Source organism: Anopheles coluzzii, chromosome 3 (genome assembly GCF_943734685.1).
Source record: "Anopheles coluzzii chromosome 3, AcolN3, whole genome shotgun sequence".
NCBI classification, from domain to species: Eukaryota; Metazoa; Arthropoda; class Insecta; order Diptera; family Culicidae; genus Anopheles; species Anopheles coluzzii.
The window spans coordinates 50,750,419-50,770,838 of NC_064671.1; the positions used below are offsets into that span (position 1 = coordinate 50,750,419).

The 20,420-nt window shown below is 36.1% G+C and overlaps 1 protein-coding gene across 1 annotated transcript; it reads left to right on the forward strand.

The window, feature by feature from the left end:
• The first annotated feature begins 1,194 nt into the window (after window positions 1–1,194).
• Window positions 1,195–18,532, forward strand: LOC120957547 (protein Wnt-5). Its single transcript, XM_049610055.1, has 9 exons — window positions 1,195–2,690; window positions 7,657–9,661; window positions 10,221–10,305; window positions 14,701–14,881; window positions 15,807–16,062; window positions 16,300–16,479; window positions 16,820–16,922; window positions 17,031–17,198; window positions 17,306–18,532. Exons 1-9 carry the CDS (start codon window positions 2,521–2,523, stop codon window positions 17,491–17,493), a joined length of 3,336 nt encoding a protein of 1,111 aa, XP_049466012.1. The 5' UTR covers window positions 1,195–2,520; the 3' UTR covers window positions 17,494–18,532.
• Window positions 18,533–20,420: the final 1,888 nt, after the last annotated feature.

Consider the following 20,420-nt stretch of genomic DNA (forward strand, 5'->3'; position numbering starts at 1 on the left):
GAGAGTATGCTGGAACGTAGACCACTCATTGACCTGTTCCTGGTTTAGGTTATGCTAGTTCTCCCGTATCGGGCAACGGTGTTAGGTATGCGTAGCGGAGGGCACATGGACACACAGAGAGTTCAAAGAAGAAATGCCGCTACATACTATGCGGCTGCAAATGCACATTATAGCTTTGATGCAGTTTCCTGTTTATTTATTCCGTTTGGTCTTTATCGACGTCTACACAGGGCGATGCGACAAGATCCAACATCGAAATTGTAGAATTCAGGCGCGAAAGAAGTGGAATGATTTTTGTGTACACATGCATGGCAGTAGAATACGGATAAATTAATAGAGGGTTAATATGAAGACAGGTGCAGACAAAGGTAATAATTTGGATAATTATTTTTTAGCTACGTTTCAAGTGCAAAAATAATCGAATTAAAAAAATCTGGAAAGTGGGTGTAAGAAGAGGTTGGGCGCTGGCAATTAATTTCGATTGAAATTTTCATTTAAAAATCCTGTCATTCAATTTTCAACTGTCTGGAGATGCTGTTGGTTTGATATTAAGTTTTTTTTTCCATTAAACTAGCTAATGTCTCTTACGATCTTGTAGCACAATCAAATGCAAAATACCAATCCATTACATGATTTCTCTTATCAGTATACGTATTATGGAACATATGGAATTGTATGCTCCAACCCTGCAAAAATGTAAACTCTCGGATTCAAATTGCCAGAGAAACATTTGCACCATAGCTCCGCCCACTAGTAGCAACATTAATGAATATGCAACACAGTTTATGCGACCACAAACTATGGAATGCAACATAAAACAGAGATCGCTATGCGATGCATGGGTGCTGTTTAATTCTATAATTTTTTCATATCGTAAATTAATATGAGTTACTGATATTGGAATACAAATTATTTATTTATTTAATTTATGTTAAATTAGAGACAAAATTATATTTTTAAATATTGATTACATATTATATATATTATATATATATATATATATATATATATATATATATATATATATATATATATATATATATATATATATATATATATATATATATATATATATATATATATATACAGTTTTTGGATACCGATTATTTTATATTATTTTTCCCATAGCGAAACATCAACATAGTGTCCAATATAATCAAGCTGGCGCGCCCTGTGTAGAATGAGATATCAGTACACATCGTGTGTTGGCTTTAGTTGTAGCAGAGTGAGCAGAGCCACTCTACACACGACGAGAGCATATTGCTACATATAACGAGAATGACTCTCTTGCCTCTCAATTCGGATGAATGTTTTATGTTGCTGGAACTGCATAGTCAGCTCGAGATGCTGCGTACGCTCAGAGCAGTAAACTCCGCCTGGGTGAGATCTGTTAGTGCTGCTGTATTCCGTGCCGTGTTGTAAACAGCAAGCCACAAGCTTCTCACACTAGATCAGTCCGTCCGTCGGGCTTCGACAGGAGCTAAATAACAAAGAAACTAATTAAACTGTCATTGGAAGTGGCGATGACGCGATATAATATAGAACTGGAAAGTAAATATACTGTAACCAGCAGTGTTTTGGTGCTCGCCTTTTTAGAAACGATTGACACGTTTTACATTTTTGCTTGTGATTGCGCCAGGAGAAATGACGAAGTGAAATAAAAGTAATGTGGTTTTGAAGTGGTGAAGAGAATTGGGATAAAACTGGCCGGTGGAAGTTAAACACGAAACAGCTAAGGGGCCAGTAGGAATCAGGTCCACTAAACCTTCCATCTAAAATTGTACAGAAATTACGATCGTGTATCGCGCATCCAGCCTCTGTGGTAAATAAAGGTACAAGTAAGAAGAAGGATAAAATAGCTGGCGAAACCTACACTCCTGCTGCACGCAAAGCGCGATAGCATTACGCAGCGCTTGAAAAGGCATCATTGCTCTAGCTGTTGTTTGTTAAACTCGTTCCTTTGCACGACGCAATCAATGCCACAACTTCAAGCAATTTAAATTATGTATAAAACCAAGCATGTTAAGCGGATAGGTTTATCACAACGAGAGATTTCAATGTACATGATTAAATTAATCTGTGGCAAACATGATGTGTTAAAAAACCAAATGTGCGTGTAAGTTCTCAAAAGTGTATGCTGTTAATCTAAAATCAATCTACAACGAATACGGTACTACTGCTTTTCACCGATAACAACACCGACAACATAATTCGTACATTGCGGATGATGTTTATATTTTTCTTAAATCGACAAAAGAGAAAAGTGTTTGTATTTGAAATACCAATCAAAATACCTGATTGAAAAAAAGTGTTAAATTTATTCAATCCACTTGTATGCGGCAATAGTGTATGTTTTGTAGAAGTGCTGAGAAAGTGAAACTAATACCAACGAAACAGGTTATTGTTTATATATATTTATTAAACCCCCTTAACGGGTGTTAGTGTTTTGCGAAACAAGCTGCTATGCAAGTGTGTTTAATGTGTCACATAATAAGTGTAAAGTAACTAAACTAAAGCGTGATGTTTAAGAAAAGAAAATCAGCTTCCAAAACAAGCGCTACGATGGCAGCCAACACACAAAATAGTCGCAGTTGGATTATTTTGCTATGGATTGTTACATTCATTCTGAGTACGAGTAGTAGCAACAATGTGTTGGGCGTTGCAGTAGGACAAGGAATTCCAACATGGATGTGAGTGCTGAATCTTTCTTCAGAAATATTTTATTTAATACTTTAATTCAGGGGCCTTTTTTAATTAATTAATTAATTTTTGATTGATTAGTCAACAAAATAAACTATTATTTTAACCTCTACCAAGTCGTCGCGGGCCGCATTACAGGATATTGAGGGCCGTAGTTTGGAGACCCCTGCTTTAATTGAACGCTAACTTTGTTGGAGTCATACGTAAAATAGAATTAAAAAAAAACTGCAGTATTGATTATAAAATCCATAATATACGCTTAAAATGATCATGTTGCAGTTATTCCCTTGAAATATGTCTGGTTGAAGAAGTTCATAAATCGTATGGAAAAAATAACTTAACGTATGAAAATGTGTCAAAACAACTTCAAAGTTGATAGCTGAATCACGATCATCATAGACATCATTCTTATTCTATTAGCATGCTTTTTAGTTGAACACTTGATAGTAGGCAGATAGTTAAATTAAAAATCATGCGTTTGTATGGAAAAACTGGTTTTTAAAAAAAATACGGAAATCTCATAGCCTGTTGAGAAAAAATTCAGATTTTTTGTATGGTAAAACGTATCAACTAAAAAGTACATATTCAATAGTTGGCAAGGAATCGAAGATTAACCAGTGAGTCGAGACGGTATAAAAAAATCTCGTGTCACGATGTTTCTTGCCAGCACTCTCCGAAACTTAGCACACTCCTTATGGTGGCATGAGAATAGGTTTTAAAACTTGCAACATATTCAGATGTTACACTTAATTTAATTTAATTGCCATTTTCTAACTCTCATACAAAGGCAAGATTGTTGTTGTTGTTGTATACAGCTTTTTGACACTCGGTGTTTCCGGTTAACGATGCTATCTCAAAGTAACAAAACAGACATGGTAAACTTTAGTTATTTGGGATTGCTTCAGAAAAAAATGTTCATTTGCGTGATTGCTTTTATTAGAATAAAAAAACTGTAGTATTGATTATGAAATTCACAAGATTATAATTGAAACAAAATAATTAACTTTTGTCAATTATATTTAGATGTTTTTTTTCATTCATAAACGTAAACTTATTTATTGCAAAGGCAGAATTAAAATGACTACGTCGCTGCCGTCGTGCATTTTACAAGAATTGTGTTGTGTATGGTTGAACAATGGACTATTACCCACTTTAGCCTCATCTAAAGACGATTTGTAAATTTTTATCTACAACGCTTCATTAAACAGACCGGATATGACGATATTACACATGCTTTATCTATGTTATGATTTCGTTGTGTCTTGATGATTGTTTGGAATATTTGATTAAGGAAAAATGTGCAGAGGTGCTACTTCTTGAGCTCCTCCGCATTCTTCACTTTGTCTCTAAATGCGACAGTAAAAATGACCTTAGAAAGTGATATAAATTGAGCGTAAGGCATGACTCACATACGTTAATGAAGTTAATTTACTCCACGATATCAAAACGTATTAGTGAACTGACAATAAATGATACGTACAAAGCTGTGCCAAATTAAAATGATGTAATATGATTTTAGCATCTTGTATTTTTTTGGTAGTTTTCCTATTATTCGGCAGCAGTGGGCAGCTATTATTAAAACAATTCAAAACTGCTCTGATGCCGAAAGCCAAGCTGAAACAAAGCTACAGGAAATACAATAGTGCTAAAAAACATCTTCTAGTTTGAATAGCGAACCTTATACAGGGAAAAGAAAGGTTTATTTTAATTGTATATGTAACCACGTTTAGTCCTTACATAGTTGACTTATCCCCTAGCTGAAATGCTCCGTAAGGCTTAGTTTGGGTTGATGGGAAGGCTGAGTATCGTTCAGCCATCACTTTCATTCAGCAATATGATATTGGTAATCCGCTTTCTTCGGATTGTTACACACAAAAGACAACGTAAAGCAACCCTGGTAGCAGCTGGCGGGATGACGATTTTCCTGGAGGATTGCAATCAGGACGGCACGAAACCTTTTTTACGGATCGAGCATGAGAAAACAAAGCGATTCCGTCCGCTGATATGTATTCTATAAATCGTGATAAAATGCGTTCTGGAACGGGTTGATGGATCTTTACGCCAGATTGCTAGATCCACATTAAACGTGTACCTCTTGACGTCAAGGGGTTGTACCGAATTTTGCAGCACTCTATTAACGAAATACACGGCAACAGAAAAAAATGTATGTGCGTTAAGCGACCAAACTATCATAGTTGCTTTAGTTGTTGAATTCATTTTATATACAGTCATTATCCGATATACGCTATCGTACGGGACCGAGCGCAATAGCGTATCTTGAGTATTCGCGTATAGCGGATTTGTATGGAAAAATAGTTTACACTACCAGTTCGAGGGTTGAAAAATATCGCCACAGAGTTTTGCATTAAAGTTTTTTGTTGTAAAACAGGTATCTTTTGCACAAATTTAATGCAAAATGCAAAAAGAACATTAAGGAAACTCAAAAAGAGCATAAAATATTTCAAAGTATTAAAATATTTGTAAAAAACACATGGAGCTGTCAAATTTAGAGCAATCGCGTACTGCGAATTCGCGTATATCGAGTATCGCGTACTGCGGATAATTGCTGTATAACATCACAAGTGATGTATATATGCATATTATTATTTTAGATACTGATTTGAATAAAAGTGTTTTTATGTAGAAAAAATAAATAAAATCGACTATTTAAAAATTCATCTGGAGATAAAAAATTATCATCTTCTCCATCTATACTTTGTTTCAAAATGATGGCTTCACTTAGATTTTGTCGATTCATAGTAATTATATGTAAGCGGCACATTTCGAAAAGAATCAGAAGGGTTTTAAAGCTTTTGCACAATGTTTTGCCAAAAAAAAGCACAAAAATGTAAAAATAATAATTTTATAATAACATGTACTTGAAATGCAGGTGTTTCAAAATGATAGCCTCGTCAAAGTTTTCTTGCTAAATTCAGCTCGAAAAAATTAAGCGACTCCGGCCCGTTGGTGCAGCGAGTTTGGGTCGAGTATTGAACCTACCTTGACCCGTCTCGAACTCGATGCACCAACGAGTCGGAGTCGCTTATGCTTTATCGCACCTACTCATCATTCGGGTCGACTCGAACTCGCCACAACCACGGGTCAGAAAGGTATGCACGCTTCACTCATTAGGATCTAAAGGCAAGGACAAGGCAAAAGAGCCACAGAAAAGTTTCCTAACTGAACTTCAGTCCACAGTCCACAGTCCACATGTCCTCTAGATGCGTTGTCTATGCGTCTCGCTCGGTATCACAGCGGCATATAGCAGGTAAGCAGTACAAATGCTGCTACCTGATACGCACACATGTTTAACGAACACAACTATTCGGATCGGCTCGGTAAACGTCGGGTGGACGCCAGAACGCAAAGCCACAGACTTTTTCATGATTTTGTATGACATCGGCTGTTTTGGACCACACGTGTGGACGTCGACAATGAACTCACCTTGGGTCGACCCGACCACCAACGGGTCGGAGTCGCTTATGTTTTCTTGTAGCTACCGGAATTGTTGCACCTACTGAACCTACTTGTACCTTTCGGGTAGACCCGAACGACTCCGGGTCGCTTACGAATGGCTCCGGCCCGGTAGGTTCGGATCGGCCCGCCCATCGCTAGTGTACACCGCCTACCATAACTATATGAACAGTTGTTGGACAGTCTCACAGTTGAAAACAATATACAGTGGCCGGCAATATAAAGTGGCCACTACTTACAATTTTACATTTTTTCCATTTTTTCAGTGAAAAATGAAGTTATTGTACTGCTTTATTTTTTGAAACATTTTTCGTGATATGCTTAAGAATGCGCAGTACCATAGCATGACAAAAATGAGAAGTTTGCTTCAAGAAAAAATATTTTTTTCCAAAATTGATCAAAATCACTGTGCCAAAATAAAATGCCCACTTTATTCATTCTACAGAAAATATTTTTCTGAACAAATATAACACCAAACTTATAATTTATGTGCGTTCCTCTCGCATTCTTTACATGTTCGAGGATCTTTGACATAATTTATTTTGTTTTATTTGCACATATTTGGCATTTGTCCTTCTTTGGAGTATTTCAGAGCTTTAACATATTTTCTTTTTCCTAATCACGTCATTCTCACCACATTTTAATCAAAATTTGCACACGAAATCTCGATAGGATTAAAATTAAGACTAAGTGGGAGCCATTAAAGAAGTTTTATTCGATTTGATTGAAAAAAAAATATAGTTGGTGGTTTTAACCACTTTATTAATTATTTGTTATTCTTATGATTGAACATAACAGTTGTATTGTTGTATTGTATTGGAAATTATTAATTATTAAAGGGAAATTATTTAGTATTTTACAATTGATGTGTCAAATCAGTCAAATTTGCTCTAACAACTGTCAAATTTAGAAAACCGCGTATCTCCGAATCCGCATGTATGAGGTACCTTGTACCGCTAGTATATTTTTCAATATATCGCAACCACTATTACATGACTTATAATTAAAAAAAACTATTTGTCGTACCATAACTTTAAAGACACTTCGAAAACTAAGTTCATTATACTAACTAATGGATTTAAAAAAATATGTAAAAAACACAACTACAGTCTGAGCTCATTGCATATGCACACCATGGTGCTGAGTTGTCTATTCATATCCCTAATACATTCAATGAAACTTTCACAGATATTTTAATGTGATCACCAATTTTAGAACTAACCTTGCCATGGGAGTGAAAAAACTTCAATCAACCCAGCTTTTCAACAACCCAGCTGTCATATATAATGACATCTGTTGAAAAATCATCTTGCAAGTTTTGAATTATGCTGGTCACAATAAAAATTGTTTATTTATTTGTTTATTTATTTTTCATTTCTTTATTAATTTATTAATTTACTAATTTATTTATTTACTACTTTTTGTTTTATTGTGCTGTATCATATATTCAGATATTGTCTTTTGTGTTTTCGTTTTTCACAGATCCTTAGGCATAAAATCTCCTTTCATTGTATTCCGAATGGAGCATGAGGTGTTATCAAACAATAGCGTAATGCTAAATCTTACCGACATCAGGAACAAATTAAAATCCGTTCAAAACCTCGACCACTTCATCAGACCGATCGACGGAAATGCTGACGGAAAAATCACGAGAAAAGATCCGTTATCAAACAAGGGTTTAACGGGTGGAAAGTTAAGCAGTAATTCACCCTTAGCTGCGTCACCAGTATTCGGTACCGAGAGTGCTTTCAGTACTGGAAATATTTCGATAACGTTCCTTACCACAGTGGCTCCGCCTTTTGTAAACTACTTTGAGAAAAGTGTCAATGATGATAAGGAGCATGATGTGCAATCCGGACTGACTGTAAGGAGTAAACCTTCGTCCTCAAGTGTAGTAGATGCGGGGGATCATATGATATCTGACGACGATGGAAGGAATGGCAAAAAAGACCGCAAGTATATCATTCCACTGGCATTGAAAACATCCACAAGCGAAAAAGAGAAAACATCTTCGGTATTTCATGGCTCATCAACCAATATCGATGACCTAAAACGTCATATTTTGATGTTACAAAATCTGACCCAATCCGATAAAAACTTTCAAAGCAAATTTGTAGTATTTCCCTCGCTGCAGAAGAACGAAACCGAACGAGTCGGGCTGGTTGCCCCGACCACAGCTCCTGCAACGGCTTCACCGCGTCATTTGTTCATAGCAGCAGGATCTGCTATAAAGGACTCAAATGAATACCGAATGTTTGCTTCTCCAAACCGTGGCAAAAATTCGAAAGCGGATACAAATATCACAAACAATCGATCGGTGGTGCGGTCACAGATCTCTGCTTCGATCAATATGCCAAAGAAAGCATTCCCGGACTCGCACGACATACTGTCTGACAGAAAAGAGGAAGGACCGGTACCGTTAAAAACGGAAAAAATTACTATAGTACCGCAAGTCTTTGTGCAGAACGATCAAAGAAGTGAAACAGTCAGCGATAAGGAGGTAACCATGAACGAACCCTCCGGGCAGGTTATTGCTGATAGTACCAAGATGTTGGGTGCATATCAGTTTGAAAATTCTACAACATTTTCTAGGATGCACGAGACGTTGGAAAAAAGCGTAGCCAGAAAGTTTGGTCATAAATCAATGGCATCTGCTAAAAGTACGACAACAAGCATAAATGGTAGAAACATTCAAACTGGTCCTACCACTCCACACATGAAAAGCAGTAGTATTACGATTAAAAGAAAAGGATTCACAGTCACTGCGAGTTCTGTTGCGATCGAAAAGCAGCGATGGGACATGAATGGATCGAAGCTAAATTATACACCATTGCCCTCGGTAGCTACAACGTTAAAAAACGAAGGCAAAGGCATAAAGCAACGTAAAAATGGTAAGCGGCGAGGTGGAAAGCAAACCATCAGACTCAATGGGGCAAATGAACAGCCGAAAACGGTAATATTGAACGACGACGCTATGGTATTACAAATTGATGGTATCGAGCGTAGCACCATTGACGCCACTCGACAGGATACGTCGGATGTAAGACCTACGAAGCCTGGACGTTCCTCCGGAAGCCGGAAGAGATCTCCGTCTTCTCGAGTGCGACGCAATGATAATGATGCAGGTGGTGGTGGAATACAACAGGGATCCTACAAACAGCAAAAATACGCAGCGACTGGACGTTTACCCGTCCCGACGAGCAGGGAAGGACGTTATGAGAAAAGAATGGTGGCAGCAGGTTCTTTGGAACTGTTTGGTGCCACAACGGAGCAACTCACGGATGAAGGATCCATTGAAAACAACAATAGAAGTCACAATTACCGTAATAGGACTTTATCGGCGGATGGCAATGAGAAAGATGTTATGGATTTAAATCCTGATCTATGTTACACACTCAGTGCGCTAAGTGGCGGACAACAGAAGCTGTGTGCTCAGCACACGAGCATTATGCCTGCAATCAGTAGAGGAGCTCGTGCAGCCATTCAGGTAAGCTTCATAAAATTGAAGTGATGAGAAGTGATGAAAAAGGGATACATTTGGTTGTGTGTGTGTGTGCGTGTGTGTGTGCGTGTGTGTGTGTGCGTGTGTGTGTGTGTGTGTGTGTGTGTGTGTGTGTGTGTGTGTGTGTGTGTGTGTGTGTGTGTGTGTGTGTGTGTGTGTGTGTGTGTGTGTGTGTGTGTGTGTGTGTGTGTGTGCGTGCGTGTGTGTGTGCGTGTGTGTGTGTGTGTGTGTGTGTGTGTGTGTGTGTGTGTGTGTGTGTGTGTGTGTGTGTGTGTGTGTGTGTGTGTGTGTGTGTGTGTGTGTGTGTGTGTGTGTGTGTGTGTGTGTGTGTGTGTGTGTGTGTGTGTGTGTGTGTGTGTGTGTGTGTGTGTGTGCGTGTGTGTGTGCGTGTGTGTGTGTGTGTGTGTGTTTTACGTATATCAGGCGCAAAGGCATTCGATGTCAAGATGCTGAATTCCAAAACCGATTTAACGTTTATTAGTAGCTTTTTACATTCCTGCTCTATTGTTTCTTTTTATAAATGTTTATAAATGTTTTTATAAAGGAATGCAAGCATCAGTTCCGGAATCGAAGGTGGAATTGCAGTATAGTCAATGATGATACCGTGTTCGGGCCAGTATCAAATATAGGTGAGTAAAAACCTCTTTTCTAAGGCAAATCATTGCTAACGTTTTCTTCAGGTCGTTCCTGTGCTACTTGATGACAAGTAAACTATTTGAAATTCACATTTTAATTGTCGAAACGTTATTAGTTAATCATTATAAGCAAACGATAAGATTTCCAAGTGCATAATATGGAGTTCCGATTTTTTTGATTGAGCATGATCGTGATGTTTTATGAAGATCAAAGCAAACCGTTGCTATTTCATCTATTAGTAATATCAAGAACATGAACCAATTTGCCCTGAAAAGTTTATCAGAAATACGACATGTAATGATGGGAAAAGCGTAAAAAATTGTAAAACAGGAAAAACAATTTGTAAAATTTTCTACCTAATCTGTAAACCGTAATATGTATATATGTATATATATATATATATATATATATATATATATATATATATATATATATATATATATATATATATATATATGTATATATATATATATATATATATATATATATATATATATATATATATATATATATATATATATATATATATATATATATATATATATGTATATATATATATATATATATATATATATATATATATATATATATATATATATATATATATATATATATATTTATTTATATACATATATACATATTACGGTTTACAGATTAGGTAGAAAATTTTACAAATTGTTTTTCCTGTTTTACAATTTTTTACGCTTTTCCCATCATTACATGTCGTATTTCTGATAAACTTACAAAGTTTTATCTAAATTTGACAAAATCTATACAACTTTCACGTAACTGAAATTATATATTATCGCTGCTTGCTGGTTGTCTTTTGCCGCCTCTGTCCTGCAAATAAAATATAACCACTCTGGAAACTGTTCTATTACGTTCATCTAACGCTACATAAATTTATGTTACGCTACATTATAAGCACAAAAATATCCGGGAAGAATATGAATAGAGACACCCGGTGTCCCATTTGTTCGTTTCTAGAGCAAGTCCGTAACCAATTTCCAATTTTCTACGCATGAATTGGCGTGACCAGGGCTCAAAGCTGCCTGGTCCATGACCACGGATATGGCTTGCATTTCCATGCCGTTCAGCCATACAGTGATGTAAAATTAAGGACACCCTTTGGTATGGTAGCTGTAAGCAATTGATGTTAGTAAAAAGATTTCTGCATCATACATGTTCTATACAATGAATGTATGCAGTCGTAACAAAACAATCGTTTTGTGTTTCGTGACTTAAACGGTACTGTTCAGCAAGGGTATCCAGGCACCCTTGCTGATTTAATATTTTAAACTGCGGCATTACTTTCCTTTCGTAGCAAGAAGTTAATTTGCTTTATTGTAAGTTAAGGTGTGTTTATGGGTATATGTGCTATTAGTATTAAATTGGTATGAAATTGTTACATAAAATACTTGAAAAAACTTGAATTGTTGTTACGGTTGTATTTATTGTTTTTAAATAGTTCTGATTAGCGTTGTTAAGATTTATGTTTAAGACAAAATGGACACAAAGCACGAACACTCGCTTCTATTATAACATGGACGATTAATACACCAACGAGGTGAACGATGGAGGATTACATTCTTTGCAACAGGTGGTCAATTAGTATCAAAATCACGATGTCGTAAACATTTCGTTTTAGCACTGAATAGATGAGATTTTGTAATGGTTCCAGCGGTATCCCAGAGTATCTTGCGATACCACAGCTCTGAGGTTTCTTTCAGTAAAGAACAATATCGAAGCATTTTTCATACCATCATCGCAGCTAACATATATGAAAGGAAACGCCCCTATTAACTGCCACCGGTTTGGCGGATCAACAAACGGCGTAGAAATTGTATATTTAAATTGTCTTGCGGCATGAGCAGAGAAGAGTTTGGCTTTCACGAAACTCTAGCGAAACCCAACCACCTGTTTTGTTTGTGTTTTGGCAGCTTTTTACGCTGCACACGGTGTTCTTAGTTGGGAGATTCGTTACAAATTTTAATGAGGTTTGGGTTAGGTACTATAATATTCAATTAATAAGATAGAAGTAAACCCAGAGAAAGGTTCTTGCATACTACATAGCTCTCACCCCAGCTTTACTCTATTCATCCATGTGAGGTAAAGGAATTGAAAATGAAATTTATACTGTTTACACTTAGTCAATCAATGATTGGAAGCTAAAAGATGATTTTGCAGACATTGGAATTTTTATATTATATTGCATAGCTTTAGATACAATAATATGCTTTGTTAATAATTTTAAATATTTATGTACATAAATCACATAATAAGTTTTCTTTTTACTGTTTTTTTTTATTTATTTATTTTTTGTTGAAGGCCAAATTATCCAATCTCAAGAAAACACCCGCACACAAACACAAAAATACAACAGATCATAAAGTAGCTTCATTGGTATTTCATATAATAATGCAAACATAATGAATTCTTTGGAAGCCCGCACTTTGCCCATTGTACGCGACGTCCCGGTCCATAACATTGTGCTGAGCGCTTGTACAAATAAAATATTGTTAAACAACAGAAGGAATGACGCGACTGAGAGTAAGACTCGTTGCCGCAACGTATACAAACAACATAGGAAAGATAATCTCATCTATGGTGTATAGCACCATCCAGCCAACCATCCAACTGAAAAACTGGTATCGTTAGTCTCAAAAATTGAGGTGAACTTCATTAAGCTTACAAAAGATTTGCTCACAATGTACAGTAACAGTTGAATCCGCCCGACCGCTGGTAAAATTCGTCGATTTCCAGAGTTGCTTTTGTATTCTTGTATTAGTGAAAGAACAGCGAGATTAATTCGAATTTTTCTTTAGCCCCGTATTACCAATTTGATACTTGAATCGTGGGTTAGTCCTAATCAAATTTTCTTTAATAATGATATTTGCCGTAGAGCATTGACAGAATCAAAAGCAAAGCACAGCACATTTGGTATAATTTTAAGTCTATTAAATTTATTATCTTACATTACATACATATTTTAACAAATTTTGAATGATAAGAATAATTAATAGCTAGGAGCAAATGATTATGTATGTTAATGTGAATTATGTAGCGTTATGTGAAATGCTGCTACGATTGTTGCAAAAAAAACTATGTCATTGTTGGTTGTTACATTCGTTTCATAGTTCAGAACTAATTAAAAATACAAATAAAAAGTGTCGATTTATCTCATTATTTACCCTTTATTCAGCATGATCCAAAATACTTCGTAAGCTTGTCCTAATCAACTAGTGAACTTGACTAGCTGTAACGGGTTCGTGTAAACCTATACATAGCAGGATATGCTGTGCTACTTTTGCGAGAGAGTGCTCGATCCATACGGGGTTTGATCTCAGGGCAGACAAATTGTTATAAATTGTGCGAATGGACGACTGTTGCACGAACCTAAGGAAAATCTAAATTAGATACTGTTGTTGCGCTTAATCAGAAGTTCAATTAAATGATGAAGAACGAAATTCATTAAATACTCCAATTCTTATTTGCTCGACTTGTTTTAGTGGAATATTACATTGATTGAATCTTAAATTTTAAAATGTCATATAATACGAGCGAAAATAATTATCAAAAACGTATGCTGCACACAGTTTATGTCTGCGGTTGGCAAAGTTTTGCGCACATGGGCCAAATGCGGCTCACCGCAACATTAAATCAGGCACGCAAAAAGATTTGCCATATTTTTAAATTCTTATCATCGTATACAATTTCATATAAAAATTACAAAACATCTTTTAGTATGGCATTTTATACCGTCGAATTGTTCAAAATTTCATTATTGCAACATTTATTGAAGAACTAATCAATCATATCGAAATTAAGTTTCACCTAACGCTAACATTGCTTCTACATGACAATGATCATCTTAATTGCTTGGATGGATGATATAATCTGTATAAAATCTGCAATATAACCGCATTGTTCTTTTGTTTCTAACATGTTGTAATGTAATAATGTATATTAAAAAAAACTGTATTCTTCTAGCCCACGGCTCACGATCATTTAGTAAGCTTGGTACTTTACCTCAAAGTTTGCCGATAGCTGGATTAAGTTATTTCATTTTAGATATTTGCCTTTTCTTATACTTTACAATATATTGTAAAAACATTTGTTATCAAATGTCATTCACATTCACTTTCGCAATCATTTGCGCAATTAATCGTTATCAATTATTTTCAAATGCTAAAAATGTTTTAATTCTACCAATACGACCTGAATAATAATAAAATGTTTTTCTTGAAATCTTTTCAAAAGTACCAACATATCGTTACGGTTCCCAGATATATGTGAACCGATAAATATATCACGTCTATTGACATGAGTGCCATAAAAAGTTTTAATCATTGTATTAACCATGTTTCGGAATCATCAACCATGTTTAGGATCCCCAGAGATGGCTTTCATCTACGCAATGGCTGCGGCTGGAGCGTCCAGCTTTATTGCTCGGGCATGCCGCGACGGGCAACTGGCTTCTTGTGGATGCTCCCGAAGTAGTCGACCATCTAAGCTTAACGAAGACTGGACCTGGGGTGGCTGCGGAGACGATATGGAATATGGCTACAAGTAAGTACACGATAGAAGTACAAATCGTGCGGCTCTGTTCTCGGCCCACGATTAGTGTGAATTTCGAGACTGGTTTTTATGCATGCACAACTCTACGCTAGAGGTGCACGTTTAGTCGTTATTTTGTAACACCCTCATTGTAAGCTTGCAAAAGATCCTGGCATGAGGAACACCAATTTAGTTTATGCTTATGACGCACCATAATTCAAAAACACACGATGACACTCGACGTCGAGGACAGCAGTGTGTACATATGCCTGTATTATCATTTCAGCAGGGATTTGGTTGTCGTAATGATACTGTACGAGGGGTTGAATCCTGTGAAACATGTTTCTAAACATTGCTCGGAACAGTTTTAGTTTTTTTGTACGCTTGGCTTCCCTTGCACAGGATTGCATGAGCTGTAGTTAATTGTGGACGATTAAGGTAAATTTTGAGTAGGCTGGTCAATAGGGTAGGCTTTTGAGCTCACTAGTGTATCTCACTAGTGCACGTTTCAAGCCATTTATATAAAAGGAAACTAATAAGATGAAACAAACAATATGAAAACTCGTATGATGTTTTTTGTGTTATATCACTTATCTTTTGGAAATTTGCTTGCAAATATATCATCAGATTTGCTCGAATGTCAGATGTAGTTTTATATTAAACTGGATTATCTATTTTAAATATGGTGTTTTATTAAAAATGTGTTATTACACTCCATTAACGGTAATTTATTTTCGCCAGTGCTGCATTTAGTAAAAACGAACTATTATTCTTTTTTATTATAAGCTACAAAAGCAACATACATTACTCTTCATATTTCATTTCACAAGCGCTACAACACATCAAGTTCTCTATTGCGTTTCAAACAGCGTTTTATACTAATGATGATTTGCGTTGTTTTCGTTTCGTTCATTATTTGCCTCATTACGCCCGTTAGATTTACACAAACGTTCATCGACATCCGTGAAAAGGAAAAGAAGCGAGGCACGCGTGGCTTGGTATCAATTCCTGCCAAATATCCGAAAATAATCGAACGGCTCTTACATGCCTTGAACGACTCAACCAAATCTGGGGTAATGCTGAATGAGACGGACACGATACTTCGACCGGAGGATCTAGAAAAGTTACAGGATAAAATAGCAAAGGAGATCGCCAACTCGAACCTTAATCCGAAGGAAATAACCGACCTACAGGTAAGAGCATATGTGCTAAGAGTTTGCTTATCTCGCAATAAAGCAGAATCAGCTTCCCACACCTCGATATTTAAGGCCTGTAGCGACTGTATCTAAGCCCGAGGTTGATAGCTATCCTGACCTGTCTGTCCATTTCGGTGCGTTGGGTGGTTTTCATGGCCCGTGTTGTTTAAAGATCCCATGTATTCCTCTCATAGTTTATTTTCCTCTTTTCTTATCTTTTGTGATTATGATTAGGAACGGATTAACAAGGAAATCACCAACTCCGAGGTATTCAACCTGAAAAACGTCAACATTTATGATAAATTGAAAAAGATATTCAGAAAACCAGAGAAAACGCTCAATGGTGTACAGTTTAGTGCGTCGGCCAAGGCACGAGCGCTGATGAATTTGCATAATAATGAAGCTGGTCGTAGGGTAAGCAAACACAAATGGACTTTTTTATGTTAGTTTTGCCTAGTGCGTCTGTGAAAAGTTGTGAAAGGATGGGTTTGCTTAACAACTCAACAGAGTGATAAATAGCAGCAACACAAAATTTCAAAACACAAGTAAATTTAGCACAACATCTTAAATTTGATTAAACAGTTGTTTGTTCCTCTATTTTCCCTATGTTTGATATTATTATACCTATAAATGAGTTATGTAAATATCCATCCATTTCCAAAATTTGAAAGTGTTTTACTTCGTCAGAATACTAAAGTTTATCTTTTAGACATATAATTTATATATTGTTTTTTTATTGTGTGTTGTTTACCAGGCCGTTATAAAAAAATCACGCATTATCTGTAAATGCCATGGAGTTTCGGGTTCGTGCAGTTTAATTACATGTTGGCAGCAGTTGACATCCATTAGAGAGATTGGTAAGCTTTTGTAGATATAACCTGATTGTTTTTTTTTGCAGCAAATATGGCGATTATTTTTCGCGATTCTTTAAATGCATGCATACTACTTTTTCGTTTATTTTAAAGGTGACTTCTTGCGAGAAAAATACGACGAAGCAACGCAGGTTAAGATTAACAAACGTGGTCGATTACAGGTAAAAGATCCACGGTATAAAATACCTTCTGCTTTAGACCTTATCTATCTAGATGAGAGTCCAGACTGGTGTCGGGTGAATCGACAACTCATGTGGCAAGGTGAGTTGTAATTTGTTTCAGTAGCTTCTTTCTATTAATTGACCCATATCATATTTGCATGCATAACAGTTCATACAATGAATATATTGACTCGCTTCCATTTTTAGGAACGCATGGTCGAGTGTGTAGCAAGACTTCCTCTGGGCTGGACGGGTGTTCAATACTTTGCTGCGGTAGAGGATACAACACAAAGAAGATCATCGTGAAAGAACGGTGTAATTGTAAATTTCAATGGTGCTGCCAGGTGAAATGTGAGATCTGTACAAGAACTATCGAGGAGTACACTTGTAAATAATACAAAATATGTACGAATAATCAGAATGCGCTGAAGCATTTTTCGTGCCGCGATTTACAGGAACAGAGCATTTGTGACAAAAGAGTATTTGTTATGCAACTATATAGATTCTGCTCTCTCTGGTTTTATCGAATAACTCCTTAACGAACAGATTATCGACACACAATCGAGGCATAATGTCTTAGACTGACCACACGAATACCAACGACGTTACTTGTTTTCGAATCATTCCGCTAGACATGTTATAAATTCATTTTTAAATTACTTTAAGTAGCATGCCCCTGTCTTGTCTCATTCTGTAAAAGCTTTAGGTACACAATAGTAAGCTGTAAATATCAGCTTTTTCGATGCGTGTTAAGAACATCTCTAATCAAACAAAAAAGCAGTATTATTATATGCAGTTTTACTTAATGCATTAATTTAGTATTTATGCTCATATATTTGATAAAACTGCTATAGATATTATGGACATGGCTTCAAACAAATAATTCATGTAAAACGACGGCCCATGCATGGAAGGTTGGGATAATCTTCTTTTATTCCATATTTCGTCAACAGCACGTAAAGCATCCCATTGTAGATATTGAAGTGTTGCTAGCAAAGATGAAAATGAGCACAGCTAATCTAGCTTTTTAACATTCAAATAGATTAAGCAACTGTCATATAGTCACAGATTTTGTACAACGCGTAAATTTTTAAACTAGACGAATGTTTTTCTCTTGTGAATAGGAAGTAACTGTTCTAAACTTCACAATTTTTCAGAATTTGGTAGCTAAAGCATAAAGAAAATGTATACATGAATAGACGAATGGCTAAAATGCATTTTAAGTGATATAAGCATAGGAGCACTTTTGACAAATTATTATTTTATTAATATTAATATTAATATTAATATTAATATTATTATTATTATTATTATTATTATTATTATTATTATTACTATTATTATTATCTTTAATATTGTACTTTCCATTCCAAACATATTTCTGCCAAGAGCATAAGTAAATAAGCAATAAAAATCACGAATCGAATTATCCAAGCATGCGAAAGTTCTATGTATTTTTTTTAATAGAAGCTTGAGAAGTTTTAGGTTTACGAGATCTTAAGATTGCTGTGACGAGCAACTTTCTAATGATGGGAACAGTACGGCACTAATTTATGTTCCAATAAGCGACTAAGTGAACCTATCTGAAATATCCACGAAAAACCAAGCCTCGGCATTTTCTAAATTTTTGTAACTGATACTCTAAAATTAGGTTATTTAATGCGCATATAACTTACCAATTCAGCCTATAGACTGACACTTCGAAGTAATAACTACAATTTTCAATTCTACAAACATAATAATCATAATTGGTGAGCTTTGAAGACATGAAGACTGTCCTATTTGTAATGGGCAACATACATTTCTCGCCTTAGTTTATACTTTTGCCGGTTATAGGACTATGCCATGTAAAACTTTTTTTTTTAAGAAAACGCAATCCCTGAGGAGCTTTTTAAATCTAACAGACACATTGCCCGCGTACAGACGACGCCTACGGGTCTGCCCATGCTCGAATGCAGAGCCGATAGCATCTTCACCATTAACGTAAGAGGGATAGGTTTATTCCACGAACGTATCCGTAAAGTATGCATGCTTCATTCATCAGGATCTAAAGGCAAGGACAAGGCAAAAGCAACGCAGAAATATTTCCTCACGGCTACAAATGTCCTCTAGATGCGTTGTCTATGCGTCTCGCTCGGTATCATAGCGGCATACGGCAGGTAAGCAGTACAACTTCAGATATACCTGATACGCATACATGTTTAACGAACACAACTACAGGTATTCCCCGATATACGCCATACGCGATATACACGATTTCGTTATACGATACTTTCTAAATTTGACAGTTATTTGAGCAAATTGTGCTGATTTGACACACCAAATGTCAAATGCAATTTAATTTAATCATTAATTTTCTCGAATTAAAAAAAACATATTAAAAGGTAAAAAGTTGTAATTTTCAGTTGAAATCAAATTGAATCACTAATTTAGTGGCTAAAAACTTACCATTTCAAGCAAAACTTTACTAAAATTATCTATAATTTGACAGAAAACCCCGAAATTCGACCTACCCTAACATTCAAGATACGCTATTGCCTCAGGTCCGCATTAATAGCGTATATAGAGGAATATCTGTAATTGGTTAAGATCGGTAAACGTCGGGTAGACGCCAGAACGCAAAGGCGCAAACTTTTTCATGATTTTGTATGACTTTGGCTTTTATGGACCTCACGCGTGGACGCGTGGCATTAAGACTTATTAGTTCTAGGAACTTTTACATAACTCGTACAGTTCCTAAATCAGATTTCAGGTCTAAGAGTTGGTTTTAAACCTACACAGCCGTTCCTGCAACTAATCCTGATGCTATTTCAGTTTTGGAATTGATCCTGACTCCATGCCGATAATGAAACTAATCCTATAACGGTCCTGGAACTCATATAAGTACATAAACTAAACCCAAACACATACCAGTCATGGAAATAAACAAAGTAAACAATGGAAATAAATTGAATATTGAATGGAAAAGATCCCGTGCCTTTACTAGTTCTGGGATTGATTCCGTTTGCATAAGATTGACTATCCTGCTGCTTGGTACTGAATAAAGTCTGGAAAGTCTGTATAGACCGGCATGTTGTAGTAGGACGTTTATGTCAAATTGAAGAGTATCTATCTCAATTAAGGATATATTAAGCCCAGTGTTTTTCCTTTTTCCTGTTTTTCCAGAAACCCCTCGAGGGATAGTACCGGCTCTTCCATCCAACTCCTATTCCGACACGTCCTCGTCGTGCAGAGTGGTAGCATGTGCCACCATATATCCTAGGTTGGATACACGGGCTAGATCCAACCCTTCGGGCGGATGTTGGCATATGACGAACCAGGA